General features: G+C 39.0%; 1 protein-coding gene across 1 annotated transcript in view; it reads right to left on the minus strand.

Moving 5' to 3' along the window:
* The window catches only part of klf5l (Kruppel like factor 5 like), a 26,350-nt gene extending 20,781 nt beyond the window's left edge, over positions 1 to 5,569 (minus strand). The window contains exon 1 of the mRNA XM_032533887.1: positions 5,280 to 5,569. Coding sequence (XP_032389778.1) covers positions 5,280 to 5,420 — 141 coding nt within the window. The 5' untranslated portion in view covers positions 5,421 to 5,569. The remainder of the gene's footprint in view (positions 1 to 5,279) is intronic.
* Positions 5,570 to 14,478: the final 8,909 nt, after the last annotated feature.

Genomic DNA, 14,478 nt, shown 5'->3' on the forward strand with positions numbered 1-14,478 from the left:
GAAAACAAATTTAAACCATATCTGAGTATTGATCTTTAAGAATCATTAGGTGTGACTAGCAACACACTCTTGAGCTGTACGACATGAAGTTACTCTGTAACTTCCCCTGTCTATGCTCCGTCTAACAGGAAACCCATTGGTGATTTAACAACAAAAGAATTTAGAAATAAGTTTCATATCAGTTACTTATTCTGCCATTACTACTGAGGTACATGAACAGTTTTAATCCAGAAAAGGACATGCACTGATTGGAAGAGCAGTAAAAGGATCATTTTCCAAAGGATTGACACAAAATTGAAACAAATTAGGCCTTCACAATGTTTGGATGAACAGCTTTTTGTCTTTCAAAAGGAAAAAGTTGTCCAACTCCTCAAATGTGTTTCACTGTTCTTTACTATAGGGCATTGAATATATTTGAGTTTTGGAACAAACAGGCATCTTTAAGACATCACATTCGACTCTGGGAACTTTTTGCTGGGCCTTTTATTACTGTTTTTTGAGGTTTTATAGACTAAATGACAAATAAAGTAATCAAACTAAACTGATCAACACATTGTTCGATAATTGAAAGAATAGTTGTAGCCCTGTAACTAATACATGTTCCTCCATCGAATGACACTGATTACAATGAAGGTGATGTCCGTTTAGCGCAGACACATCACAGACCAAACATAAATACTGGACCTTGAAGTTGACCTCTTTCAAACATGATCCTGGTCTAGAGCTGGGCAATATATCAATACTATATTGATATTGTGATATGAGACTAGACATCGTCTTAGATTTTGGATATCGTAATATGGCATAAGTGTTGTCTTCTCCTGGTTTTAAAGGCTGCATTACAGTAAAGTGATTACGAGACTGTTCTATTATCTGCTTTTACCCACTTAGTCATTATGTCCACATTACTGATGATTATTTATCAAAAATCTCATTGTGTAAATATTTTGTTAAAGCACCAATAGTCAACTCTACAATATCGTTGTGGTATCGATATTGAGGTATTTGGTCAAAAATATCGTGAGATTTGATTTTCTCCATGTCGCCCAGCCCTACCCTGGTCTTACATCTCCAAACTCATCAAGCAGATTTAGTACCAGTGTAGTTAAACACCACTGCTATAGATCTCTACTGTTTGCTTGCGGCACTACACAACAAACACAGATTCATAAAAAACGGGTGATTCATCCAGTGATAGGAGTTATGCAGGAGAAGCATCTACAGGTCATGTTTTAAAGCTGCACTAATTGATATCTTTATATTAACAACGGATCAAATGACTATGTGTAATGTGAAAGGGGTTGCTCATAGTGATGAACCCACCAGTATCAACTGACTCTGCAGTTTCACTCAACTCTACAGACGTTTAAGCATCTTTTAATACATTGTTATGGTTTTGATGCCAGCAACTTTAATGTTTCAGTTCACTGTCTTAGCTCTCATCAACCTCATTTCCAATTGCAGCAGGCAAGTGTTTTAAGAAAAAACTGTTTTGACAGCTGATTAGGGCTGAGTGGATATCGTTATTACGCATTATTGCACAAATCTTTTCATTTATTTTTCAGCTCCTACTACGTGAGCCCGTCTCAGTGCATAACGTAGAGTTTTTCCTGTGTGTCTCTACGACGTGTAATGTTAGATCTTGGAAGAAACATGCTGCATGCTTATTGGCTCACTTATTTACTCTTTAGGTATTGGAATTTGGTATTAAATAAAGAGGCATTTTTTGATACTCGATACTATGGACAAAAGAATCTGGAAATAAGTTTCATATCAGTTACTTATTCTGCCATTACTGCTGAGGTACATGAACAGTTTTATGTGAAGAAAAATAAAAGGATAATCTTACAAAAGACTTTTTTTGTAATTTCGGTCAGCAGCTAAAAGTATTGAATTCGGTACCCTGCCCTATAGCTGAATCCACTACCTGCCTCCGTAGCACCACATGGCAGACATAAAAGTTAGTGATTAGCTGGTCAATATAGTGGAGCATTTAGAAGCTTAGAAGTCAGATATTTAATTCAAGAGTTGGTGACCATAACAGGCAATAACAGAGCTAAAAAGAGGTGATAACATCAGTGCTAAGTTTACAGCATGTCATGCTGCACCCACATGGCCAAAATATCAATACATAATATTTAAAAGAAAACCCCTTCACTCTCTTAGAAAAGCTCAAGACTCCAAGTGTGCTATATTTAATTTCACTCCATCTTGATTGGACCACTTTAATAGCCTCCTCAAACTTTGGCACATTTAAAAACTGTGGAAAACTCCATAGATGCAACAGAAGCAAACCAAAAGATTTGTGATTTACAGACAGGTTAAGAAATCCTTTGGCATACACAAACGCTGATAAAAAACAAACAAACGGTGAAGACAAGAGTCCTGGACCATGCGACAAGTGTTTGAAGAGCCTCCTCGGCCTTTCAGTGCTGCTGTGACTTTCTCATGAGGTCGGCCTTTATAATCCTCCCTTTTGCCTCGAGGCGGCCTACGGAGATGCGGGCCCTGCTCAGACAGGTCGGGCAACATACTGCTGTCACGACACTAGCTCAGTTAAGCGCTCTTTAAACCCCAACACAATGACACAAAGACTCAGTCTCAGAGAAGGAAAAAAGTTAAGTGAGAAACAAGACAAGAAGAGTGGGAAACCCTGTCTTTGAAACAAAACTAAGAGAAGAAAGAGGGATGGGTGCCTGGATAGCTCAGTTGAAAGAGCGGATGTCCATATATAGAGGTTTACTCCTCGACACAGCGGACCCAGGTACGAGTTCGACCTGTGGCCCTTTGCTGCATGTCACTTCCCCCCTATCTCCCCTTTCATGTCTTTAGCTGTCCTATCAAAATAAAGGCCTAAAATGCCCAAGAAAATAATCTTGAAAAAAAAAGAAAGAGGGATGAAATGAACAGTGAGTGAGAAAGTGACAGTGGAAAAAAACAAGACAGAGAGCGAACCGAGTGAACTGTGAGGAATGTGTTTGAGAAAGCGTCTTCATGTACGTTCACAATGAACCAAGAGCACATGAGGTAAACGCTCTCAGACTCAATTTAATTTGCCTGAGGGGTAACTATTTCACTGAACATGACTTCTTTGTTCTTGACACAGTCATATTTTGCATAACATCAAGCACATCATGGTGATGGTACAGGCACAGAAACATGAGAAAAAGCAGTTGACTGTTGGATATTTAGTCTCGAGGAAAACCTCAGAGCAAACAAGAAAAAGTGACAATTACCGTGTTGTTGCAGACAGGTAATATCACATTATGTTTTTATGTTAAATACAAACTTGTAAGTTGTCAACTTGTTCTATTTCAAGCAACAATGCTGACAAGAAATGTCACACCAAGAAGACAAGGGTTTGTCTTATGATGCTCAAGACAATGATTAAAAACTAAAACCTGTGCTGCTGTGCTCATCTTTTTAGCTGCATCTCATTGTGATTTATGGAATCCTGCAAGCACACAAACCAATCATTTTGGCTATAAAATTCAGGTCATTGTGACTTGTGTTTTTACATCACACAAACTTTGTTGTGCTGAAAGAAGGGCAGGCATAATAAGCTGTGGCTTCAACCTTTGCTTGTATTTCTATTATTATGTCTGTTTTAGTTTATGTATTACTTGAGCAGCAAAAAAGTACATACATAAACAAAGGTATTCTTTTCAATTTAACTGTATTAATAGCTACATTTTATACAAACAGTGCATAGATAAAATACATAAAACAATACTAGAGTTATGCTAGTTTTATGATAAAGTGGCTAGGCACTTATACAAGACAAAACAAACTCCTGATCCCAACAAAAATGAGTATCTGAGTAACACTGCTGCACAATGCCCACCTAACTTAAAAGACAAATTGTACAGACATGCAGAAACAGATAGCTTTGACTGCTGCAAGGAAATGTTGGTTAGCTTCTATGATTGCACCTGCCAAGCAGACAATGCCAACAAAGTCGAAACAGACTGTGACCGCTTTCATTTCATGTTTGCATAATATTCAACAGCATGCCCCTGGCCTACTCAACGCATGATGCTTTGTGTGAAAAAGAGTGCATCTTATCCACCTGATCCATGTGGATATAATGCGCTCTTTACCAGAATAGAAAAGCCAAAGTAAGGAGTAAAGTCAACAAATATATTTAACCTATCAAATCCAATGTTAGACTCAGGTCTCAGGCTCTGCCGTACCTTACACAGGCTTCTGGTTACCGTTTGCGCTCTGTTGTGACCATGCACGATCAATCTACAATTCACAGCCATTTAACTTTAATGCAGCTGCCATGTCTCTGCTGTGATCGTGTTTAACAAAAAAAAGGTGGTAAGGGACGTCATACAGTGTTGTTTATACTTTTGTATTACTAATTTTCTGCAACTGATCACGCATGACCCTTTGCTAAAACAACACACAAGATACTTTCTGAAATGATCAGGCACATTTCATGGCATCAGAGCAAAAACTGATAATTTTGGACAGACAGATCTACTGAGGAATGCGATGATGGATGGAGAAGAGGCCATGGAGGCAGGGGCAGCCTTCATAATTTAAGATAACAAGTAGCTTCATGTGTCTTTAGCTCCTCTCTGACCAAGCCGTGTGGCATGTGTGTATGTTTGTCAAACAGTCAAAGTAGAAAGAGGCCAGCAGGGTATTAACTTCACAATACATTATATCAACGACACTGCAGATGTTTTTGGGGCAAATACACTCAAATAATTACCAATGACAACACGCTTGTTGTTGCTTTCCATAAATATATTGTATATAAACAGTAAGCCTATTCAATTAAATAGCATATTTAGAATAAATGCAAACAAAAAGTATTTTGAGTGTGTGAATTCTATTGTGTAAAATATTTAAAACAACGTAAATTCATAGCAACTTCAAACCAAATAGAACAGAACAGAAGAACCATTAAAGTCTGCTAGTTTGCAGAACTGCCACTAGTTGCTCTAAAGCTTCCAGGTGAAATTTACCTGCGTCCGGTGTCTGTGAAGGACTTTTACCTACCTGTCTATACAGGTGAGCTTTCCTTTCACAGGTCAAAGCAGCTTCATATATATATATATATATATATATATATATATATATATATATATATTATATGGGTGTGTGTGTGGGACAAGATGCAGCTAAACTGTAAAACAGCAGCCACACGGTTAACATGAAAGTCAAGGTAAAATAAATAATGAACAGTGATTAAAAAACCCAGGAAGGCCGAGCCTCCGGTTCACCGGGAGCCAGGCCTTCCTCAGCGGGTCGGCGAAGGCTCTTACCCCGGGTTTGACGTCCTCAAACACGGAACCGTCCTCAACGCCGTCCGCTCCCGGCATCCTCACCGGCTTCAGCTGCGTGAAAACCGCCCTTTCTTCAGTCGTATGCGGCGGATTCATGGCCAGTCCTACCCTCGCTGCCATTGTAATAATTACTTATAAAAATCTATCTTCCTGTGAATTTGAGTTGTAAGTAGGCTACATAAAGAGTTATTACTGGTAAATGCTAAATGAAGCCAAAAGCTACGTATCTTTCCAAAACCCTCCCTCTCTTCTAGTGCTCAGGTAGGTTTTACCTGAGCTCAAGTATGGACCTGCTACCTGCAGGCGGCGGTTGACATACAGCACAGCCAATGAAAGCAGAGGATGAGTCTTGTTATCCAATCAATGCGTTTAGGGAGGCGGTATTACATGAGATACAAGAAAGTATTTCTCCCTCACACACACACACCACACACACACACACACACACACACACACACACACACACACACACACACACACACACCACACACACACACACACACACAAAACACACGCACATACACATACGCACTCTCTCTCCCCCCCTCTCTCTATCTCCATCTAGACATACAGCAAGAACTACAAGCTTGATCTCTACAGTCATGCTGATCTCAATTTATTTTCTGAACTTCATCCTTCTCTGACCTGATGGAAGCCAGCAAGTCAAAATAAGCTAGTTTTTTAAGTTTTTATTTTTACAATAAACTAACTGCCAAATGAAGACATTAGGTATTTTTCATTTTTTTGCAATACCATGTATCCCTGTTACACAGGAAATAAATGAGTCATGCTGACTATGTTCACCTGAGGCTGTGTGCACTGTTAAAACCTATTGTAACCTACAATAGACCAGGGTAATAATAAAATTAGCAGGTCAAATTGGAGATGAAGCCAACAATTTACTGTACCTTTATGACCAGTGACCTCAGCCTGTACTGTTGCTCATCCTAATTAATTAGGTGGGCACATGAAAACACAGAATAAAGTAAAATGATGCCAAGACTGCATTGGATGTTACAGCAGGTTTGTGATAAATATTTAGTCTCGGTGAGAATAAGTATAAGTAGCAGTCTGCAAGGAGTTGGGTTGGGAACCGGAGGGTCGGACCAAAGTATGGTGGTGGGCTGGTAGCTGAAGAGTTGCCAGGTCACATCCTGAGTAAATGTAAATGTGCTGTACTTATATAGCGCTTTTCTAGTCTTAACAACTACTCAAAGCGCTTTTACATCATACATACATTCATACACTGTGGCCGAGGCTGCCGTACAAGGTGCCACTTGCTCATCAGATAAACACTCACACACATTCACACTCCGATGCGCAGCACCAGGGGCAAATCGGGGTTCAGTGTCTTGCCCAAGGACACTTCGACGTGGGACTGCAGGGCCAGAGATCAATCCACCAACCTTCCGATTGGCAGGCAATTGCTCAACCACTGAGCCACAGCCGCCCCACTGAGCCACAGCCGCTGAGTCAGTGCTCGGATAAGAGAGACAAAAAAGCTGGACGGAGACATCGACAAAGCCAGAAGGTTTTCATCACTGATCCTCATCAATTTCATTTCTTTCACTTTTTATGGTTTTGCAGGATCTTCTCCTGTGAGACATTACACCAAATACATACCAAGGGGGCAGGAGTTTCCGAGGCTTGGCTCAGACTAAGTGCAACAGGATAAACTTGAGGAAAGCTACTGTGTTCATTACAGTAATGTACTTCTGCCATCCAGTGTCTCCAAAATAATGTACATGATTTTTTATCTAAAACACATGGGAATAAATTGTACTGAAAAATAATTAAAATTGTTGCTCTGATAATGACTCTTATCTGGGAAAAAAGTAATAGACTACTTGTTGAAATCTAGATTGAGAAAAGCCACAGACAGACAACTGGTGGTGATACACTTGTCGCACCTGATTGGAACATTTTTCCACATCAGTGAAAACTACCACTTGGACGTTATCGTCTGATAAGTTTACTTCTGTCTAGTCTCGCTTTATATATATATATAAATCTAGGTAGCGTTTAGTCTACCAAGAAATACTTTGCTAACCCCTGATTTCCACCAACTGCGGAACGGCAGCGGATCCATTCTGGAACGGCTGTGGAGTCAACAGGTTTCCATGAAAGTCAATGTGTGTCTTTTCACTGACTGAGGAAACGGCTGCGTTCCGACCAGGTGTTGGAGAGCTCCGCAGCAATTTAGCACAGGGCACATTGTGCGGGATAGGAAGTCAAGCACAGAAACAAAAAATATTTTCAAAATAAAACACACCGTGCTTACAGCAGATCATATTTCCCTTTACTACACCTTGGAAATGTCATAGTGGGCGGAAACAGGCCTGATGTCAACAGGTCATAGTTTTTTTGGTTCTGTTTATAGAAACTACATCCTGTTGTACTGCACGATCATATGCGTGAAATCACAAGCTCTCGTGGGTTGTTGTGACTTCAGCTGTCAGTCACAGCCGCTGAAGTTCCGCAACAAATCCGGACTTGTTGGGTATTGAATCACGGCGGAGCATGGAGCCAACACACAGCGGAGCTGATCCGCAGCCGTTCTGCAGTTGGTGGAAATCACGGGTGAGACAAAAGAAGTCTTTTGAGGAGGACAGGCTGGAGCCATAGAACCAGATCTGTCAGCTACATTTCTGGTGATTAAGATAACTACAGGGCTTAAAACTGACTTATGACACTTTCGTTGTGCTTTTATTAATCAAACATAATCATACCATTGGGAATGGCTTTAAAATGACACTCCACCTACAATCTTGCCTTCAAGATGCCTTCACATGCAAGCGTTAGCTGTTGTGTGATGAGCTTGTTTGCTCATTTATAAAGAATGCTCAAACCACTCCCGCAGCATAATCCATGTCTCCACTGTCCATCCATATACTACATAAATATAAATACACTGCTTTGTGTCTTTCCCTTGTGTATCAACTGACGTGTATCTGTTAACTCCCAACTTGGCCTGAATCCAATCTCCAATGGAGCATTGCCATTATCACCTCAAACACATTTCATCATCATCCCACAGAGTGAACAGTGTGTACTTTGACTACAGGGTATCACAGGTTTTAATAGGTGGTTCCAACTGACAGGATTTTAATTGTTAAAATATCAGACAGAGTCAATGTGAACTACTCATATTTAAACTCACCTTGACAGTTTGTCCTATTCCAAAGGAATACAGTTACTTCTGTATCACTCTTTTTATTATTTTATAGAAAATGTGTTTTGATATTTTTTTGGGGTATTTTTGAAAAAGGTACAAACATTCAAATAAACAATAAACTTATGAACATCAAAGATGTTTCTGTCTTCTTTGATCTTTTTGTGGCTTTTTTGGCCTTTATTTCAGGACAACTGAAAACATGAAAGGGGGGGAGAGATGGGGATTGGGCCACGGGTCGGATTCAAACCTGGGCCAATGCTATAATTGGGGTGGCTGTAGCTCAGTCCGTTGGGAATTCGGTTGGGAAGGCCTGTGTAACAACAGTAAAATAAAAAATAAAATCTTAAATTATATGGGCTGAGCCTTAGTACATGGGGCGCACACTCAACCAGTAAAGCTGCCAGGGCGCCCCAGTGTTCCTGTGTTTTAAGACAACAAACGCTAATTACAGTAGGGGTTTAACTCCTGAGTCATTACAAACTCATACTGTGCGGCCAGACGTTATTCAAACCTCCAGAACTTTTCAAATTCTAGTGGAGCTCACAGAGTTTCCAAGATACCAAATATGTTTGCCTGAATAAAAGGGAAAATTGTCTGAACTGATACGCAAACATGCTTGTATTTGATATAGAAGAAATGAAAATGGTGAGATGATGTTGATATGATGCAGAAACACAAGTCTCAGATTTTTTAATACTTCACTTAGTGTACACATCACACAACTTCAATGAAGAGTTAGGTAGTGTGCAACAAGACTATTTTGAAAACAAAAGTAACTGTATGGCATTGAAAATAATTAAATGTGCCTACACAAAAACGTGTACATGCACCCAAGCTACTGGAACTGATTTATTGCTGCTGATGATAATGCAGATTGTTTGAAATATTGCATCTTCAAGACAATTAACCATAAACCTGTCATGACAAACCCTAGACTCTTGCTCCAGGCATGATCCTTTTTCTTGGTTTTCTTAATGTCTTCCATCACTCTATGATTTATCATTGATACATAAAACATGCTTCTCAAATTCTATTTGTCTCTGACCTACCTTACTAGAAACGCTTTATTTAGTTTGCTTTCGCTTTTATTTATGAATTATTTTACATGGAAGTAAAACGCTTACAAGATAAAAGACTTGATAAGGTGGATGAACAACAGGCTGCAACCTGGGACACAGGCAAAACCTGTATGACCACCTACATTTGGGAAATTTTAATGTGTGTTTGCATTTGTAATAGTTAGTATGAAGGACAGAGTAAAGGAATAGAAAACAAAGACAAAGAAAAAGAACAACACAGTTTAAATGAAGGACAGATAGAAAGAGAAATAAAAGGAAATGGAAGGACTATTTATTTAGTTTTTTCATGCTTCACCTAATTGGAGGGGAAGACATCTGAAGATAAGAGAGAAGACACTGGATACACTGCATTCCTCTATGTCTCTCTCTCTCAGTCTTTCTCTCTCCAGCAGTGATGTGTTATAATGTTTGAGTTAATCCCCCCTGGACACAGTCTCTCTTTCAAACTCTCTGCCCACTAGCTTGGTGCGATCTTGCTGCTTGGGCACAAAAATAACAATATTAACGTGATCTATACATGAATCAATAGATTAAATTACGTGACCATTTCACAAACTGCCATGAGACTGGGCTGAGTATGGGGGTGTCGCCTCAAAGAAAGAAGGTCCTGGGTTTAAACCCGCTGGCTGGCTCTACTTTTTGCAGTATGTTTAAATATTTAAGACAGCATGCGGCGGTGTGAATCAGTTTTGTTGGCATGAGTTCTTTGAAGTTGTTTGGTTTCAGAGGTGTTAGAAAAGGAAAGTACAGAGTTGTGGTGCTTTGGACACAGAACTCACATCTCTGACACTCTTATACCAGTTAAATGTTCCTCGACATCATACCCACTGTGTAAACACAGGCCTTCAGGTGATTGACTACTCTAATACTACATACTATGTATTTCACTTTAATACCAGCAGTCAAAGCACAAACTTTGAAACATTTAATGCAATGTGTCTTCTGCACTGAAACACACTGCGACGTACAATATTGTTCAAAATCTTAGGGAAAGACCACTATTGTTAAGACTTACACAGTACAACACTTAACTTTAGCCATACATCCTGTGTCACCACAACTGCAAATACCTGAGATGATTTGACAAGGTCTTCTGCGGAATCACTTGTACATAAAAGTATAGGCATATGATCTACAACTACAGTGGCCCAAGTCAGTGGCGGTCAGTGGGTGCTCCAGCTTTGAAGCTATAAGAGGTGAGGCTGTAAGAAGAATGCCATGGGTTTGAGACTCGAACGAAAAGATAATTTCCTAAAATGAAGGCAAGAATTCCAGAGGATTCCAACAGCAATTAAACAAAGTTGCTTTCGTGTATGAAGGTCTGTAACTACATATGGATTTGAAGGGGGTATTGAATAACTACCAATACCACTTTGCTCAAATCTTTTTCAAATTGTCTATATTTTTTTCAAAATGAAGGACAAGTCTGTGTTGAAACCAGCTGCAGTGAGGGACGGAAAACTGCTGACACAGCACTGCAGAAAATGGCAACAAATCTTTTGCAAACTGACAACCAAATCTTAACCTCTGACCCGTGTTACTGCTGATACTATCATAGCTCAAGGAAAGACCTGCAGCTACAATTGGCAGGGCTGAGTCTCCCAAAATGGATCATCATATGGCCTTAAAGTGCAACCTTTTGACAGTTTTCAGGAAAAGGAGGTGAGACATAAAGCTTCAAACTGTTGTTCATTTATTCAGTGTACAGGGTAAATGCAAAAGACCACATGAGATCACATGAGAGCAAACCCTTTAATGTTAAAAGGATGCAACGCTGCTAAAATAGAGATAACAAATGAAACATTCAAAACTTAAAAACTGCAGATTTAGAACACAAAATATTCACAACTAAAAATGTCTGATGAAAGAAATTTGAAAAGAGCAAAGAAAATTGGGAGCAAAAAAATGAGAAAATGGAATAACCCAAAGCGAGAAAGCTGCATTTTCAGCACTAGGTTTTTTGGGTTGATTTTTTCTAAAATGTTGTGGCAAAAAACTATTTGTAGTGTGATAACAGAAGCCCACATTTATCATTGGTCTGACAAGGGACATCTTCCCAATTTCTGGTGGCAAAATTGTTCAATATATTTTACAAGCCCATTCTGAATTTCCTCTGTCGATGAAGGTTTATCTTATCTTATTAACTTTTTCAAATCTGAATCTGGACACAACTGTGCTGGAGAAAACTGTGTTGAACATTAATTAGTGTTGGGTACAAATAGTTAGCTGGCAAAATACCAAGGATCTGTCAAGCTCCAAGTTTGTCAAATCTCCTATCAAACATTGTATCTCTTCATCGCTTGTCTCTATAAGCAAATGACAAAGTAATATAACATTCTTCAAGCAGGCCTTTCACCTTTAGATGTGTGCTGACAAAGGTAGGAGCAGCAGATTTTATCAGATGTCTTCTTATCTTTGAGAGAACATAGAATGTTACGACCAACACTATTGTGGAGGTCCATTGGTACCTGTCTGAACCAAATAACAGACGGTTGGAGGACCCACTTCAATACTGGGAGAAGCAGAAGTTAATCTGTGCTCGTCTGTACAAGTCAGGTTTTTGTGTACCTCAGCCTCATCTGTGCCATGTCAAAGGGTGTTTTCCAAGGCAGGGGAAGCTATTTCCAAAAGTTAGGTCTATTTCTATCTATATCTAAAATAAGAAATCACATCAGCCTCAACATCGTAATGGGGCAAATGGTTCTTTCCATTGTAGTTGTGTGATTCAACCAGTGAACGGTGGGTGTAATGAAACAAAAGCTTCAGATTGGCTGTTTGGACTCGGAGGCCTCGTATTGACTGAGGGAGGAACCTGAGAACAGCCTCCGATTGTTCTCGAGAACGACGCCTCCGACACCGGGCTGTTTACCTTTCTTTAAAATAAGAGCTTAAGCATTGATCCAAGTAAACTCAGAAGTGCTATACTTCAGAACATCAGTTATCAGGAGTATGTACAGAGGTGAGACATTGTCAAGTTCGAAGTGGTGTAGACGGATGAAAGGAGGGAATTGAGGAAGGTATTTTTACAGGTTAAATAAAAGAGGTTGGCAGAGATGTGAATCACAATCAAAGAAGTATTTCAGCTGATAACACATCAATGTTAAGAGCTTGTTCTTCTTCTGCTACTACTACTACTCCCACCGCAAGTACTACTACTACTGCTGCTACTACTACTACTACCGCTACTACTACTACACATAACAAATGGCAAAGTGTTGGGTTTGGAATTAGAAAATCCATACAACAGATGAATGCATGATAAACTGCAGACAGAGAAACTGTTAATATAACATTTCTATATCAAAATAATGTTTCTAAAAATGGTTTTAAATGTTTTCCACAAATGCAAATTTTAATGGAAACATTTGTATACACATTTTGTAAAATTCTTTTGATATCATAATAAGTAAGGCGTAACCCACCATTGTGTGGGTGAATAATCACTAAACGGAAACTCATAAAATGTCTCACTGAGCAATGTGTCCTTTACCAACTGCTCTTCTTAAGTTGACAATAGACAACACGGTTGATGAACCTGAAATACAGTCTTCAAAAAGTAGCTATATGTTGGATGCCCACATAGCTCAGTTGGTAGAGCGGGCGCCCATAAACAGAGGTTTAATCCTCAATGCCCATGGCCCTTTGCTGCATGTTGTTCCCCCCTCTCTCCCCTTTCATGTCTTCAACTGTCCTGTCAACAAAGGCCTAAAAATGCCCAAAAAATAATCTTAAAAAAGTATCTATGTGTTGAACTTTGCCAAAGATGACATTTCCCAAACATAACAATGTTAGCCAATGCCATCCTCAAACCTTATTTATGTTTATCAAATGAGATAAGTATGAGACACAGGGGTCATTATCATAAAAAGACATCTTAATCTTTTATTCAGTTACTGTGATAGGGTTCCATATTAAATGCAAATGATGTTTACAAACCATAACTAATGTCTTATATACTTTCTCTATTATTACATTTTAGGCGCCTAATTGGGATTAACCCTGAGAGGGGAATAAAGACCAGCCAGGGGAAGGAGGTGTCAAAGAAGACAGGGAAGCTGGTCCACAAAAAGTCGACAACGCTGATCCCCATGTGGCCACTCTACTAAAAAATGTGACGGACTTTGAGTGGGGCTTTATAGTCTATCTGTCTCAGATGTCCAGGTTCATTTTTGGACCCACCATTGTTGAGAGCCAGTTTGATATGTTTAATTGTTATCGTTAATGGAAAGGGGGTAAGTTAATTAGCTTTCACTTAGTTTTCTTAGCTGCTTTGCATTTGGTGCAGTGACTTTAACCCAACGGTTGTCTTTGGGTATGAGGAAAGAGTAAGAAAAAAACAGGAAGCTTAAATGAAGTTGAATTAGCTGATAGTTTATCTTTGCAAACAGTGAAAACAGACCTATTTTGACCCTGGGAGGAAAATACAAAGTTTAATGAATGTAATGTTGGCCATCACTTATCATAGTTCAAGAAAAAGTTCTGAAAACCAAGTAGTAATGGTGTTTTTATGGATTCTGTAGATACTGAAAACGTTCAGCTTTAATAAATGCCTAATGGTGTAAGGCCATCTCTTGTTTGAGCCAATTCTGTGACAACTATTTTCATTTGTTATCATTATCATTATTATTTCAGGGTTTTTTGTTTTTAAATGTAAAACTCGAAAAAAATCATTAGTTTATATCACTGTGAAGATCATTAACGTATTACTGTAAACTGTATAATAGTTTTACAGTAATGGGATGTTAATAGAGAATACTGTAGGAACTGTATAACAGTATAATTGCAACCAAAGAGCTGACAGTTTAATACTGTAATGTTTATTTTCCATACAGCACAGTACTGTAATATTTTACAGTACTAAACTGTTGTTGTAGATCACAGTAGGTACACTGTAGAAATACCAGTTTTAAGCTGGCAACTGTAG

The sequence above is a fragment of the Etheostoma spectabile genome, chromosome 13, assembly GCF_008692095.1.
Source record: "Etheostoma spectabile isolate EspeVRDwgs_2016 chromosome 13, UIUC_Espe_1.0, whole genome shotgun sequence".
NCBI lineage: Eukaryota > Metazoa > Chordata > Actinopteri > Perciformes > Percidae > Etheostoma > Etheostoma spectabile.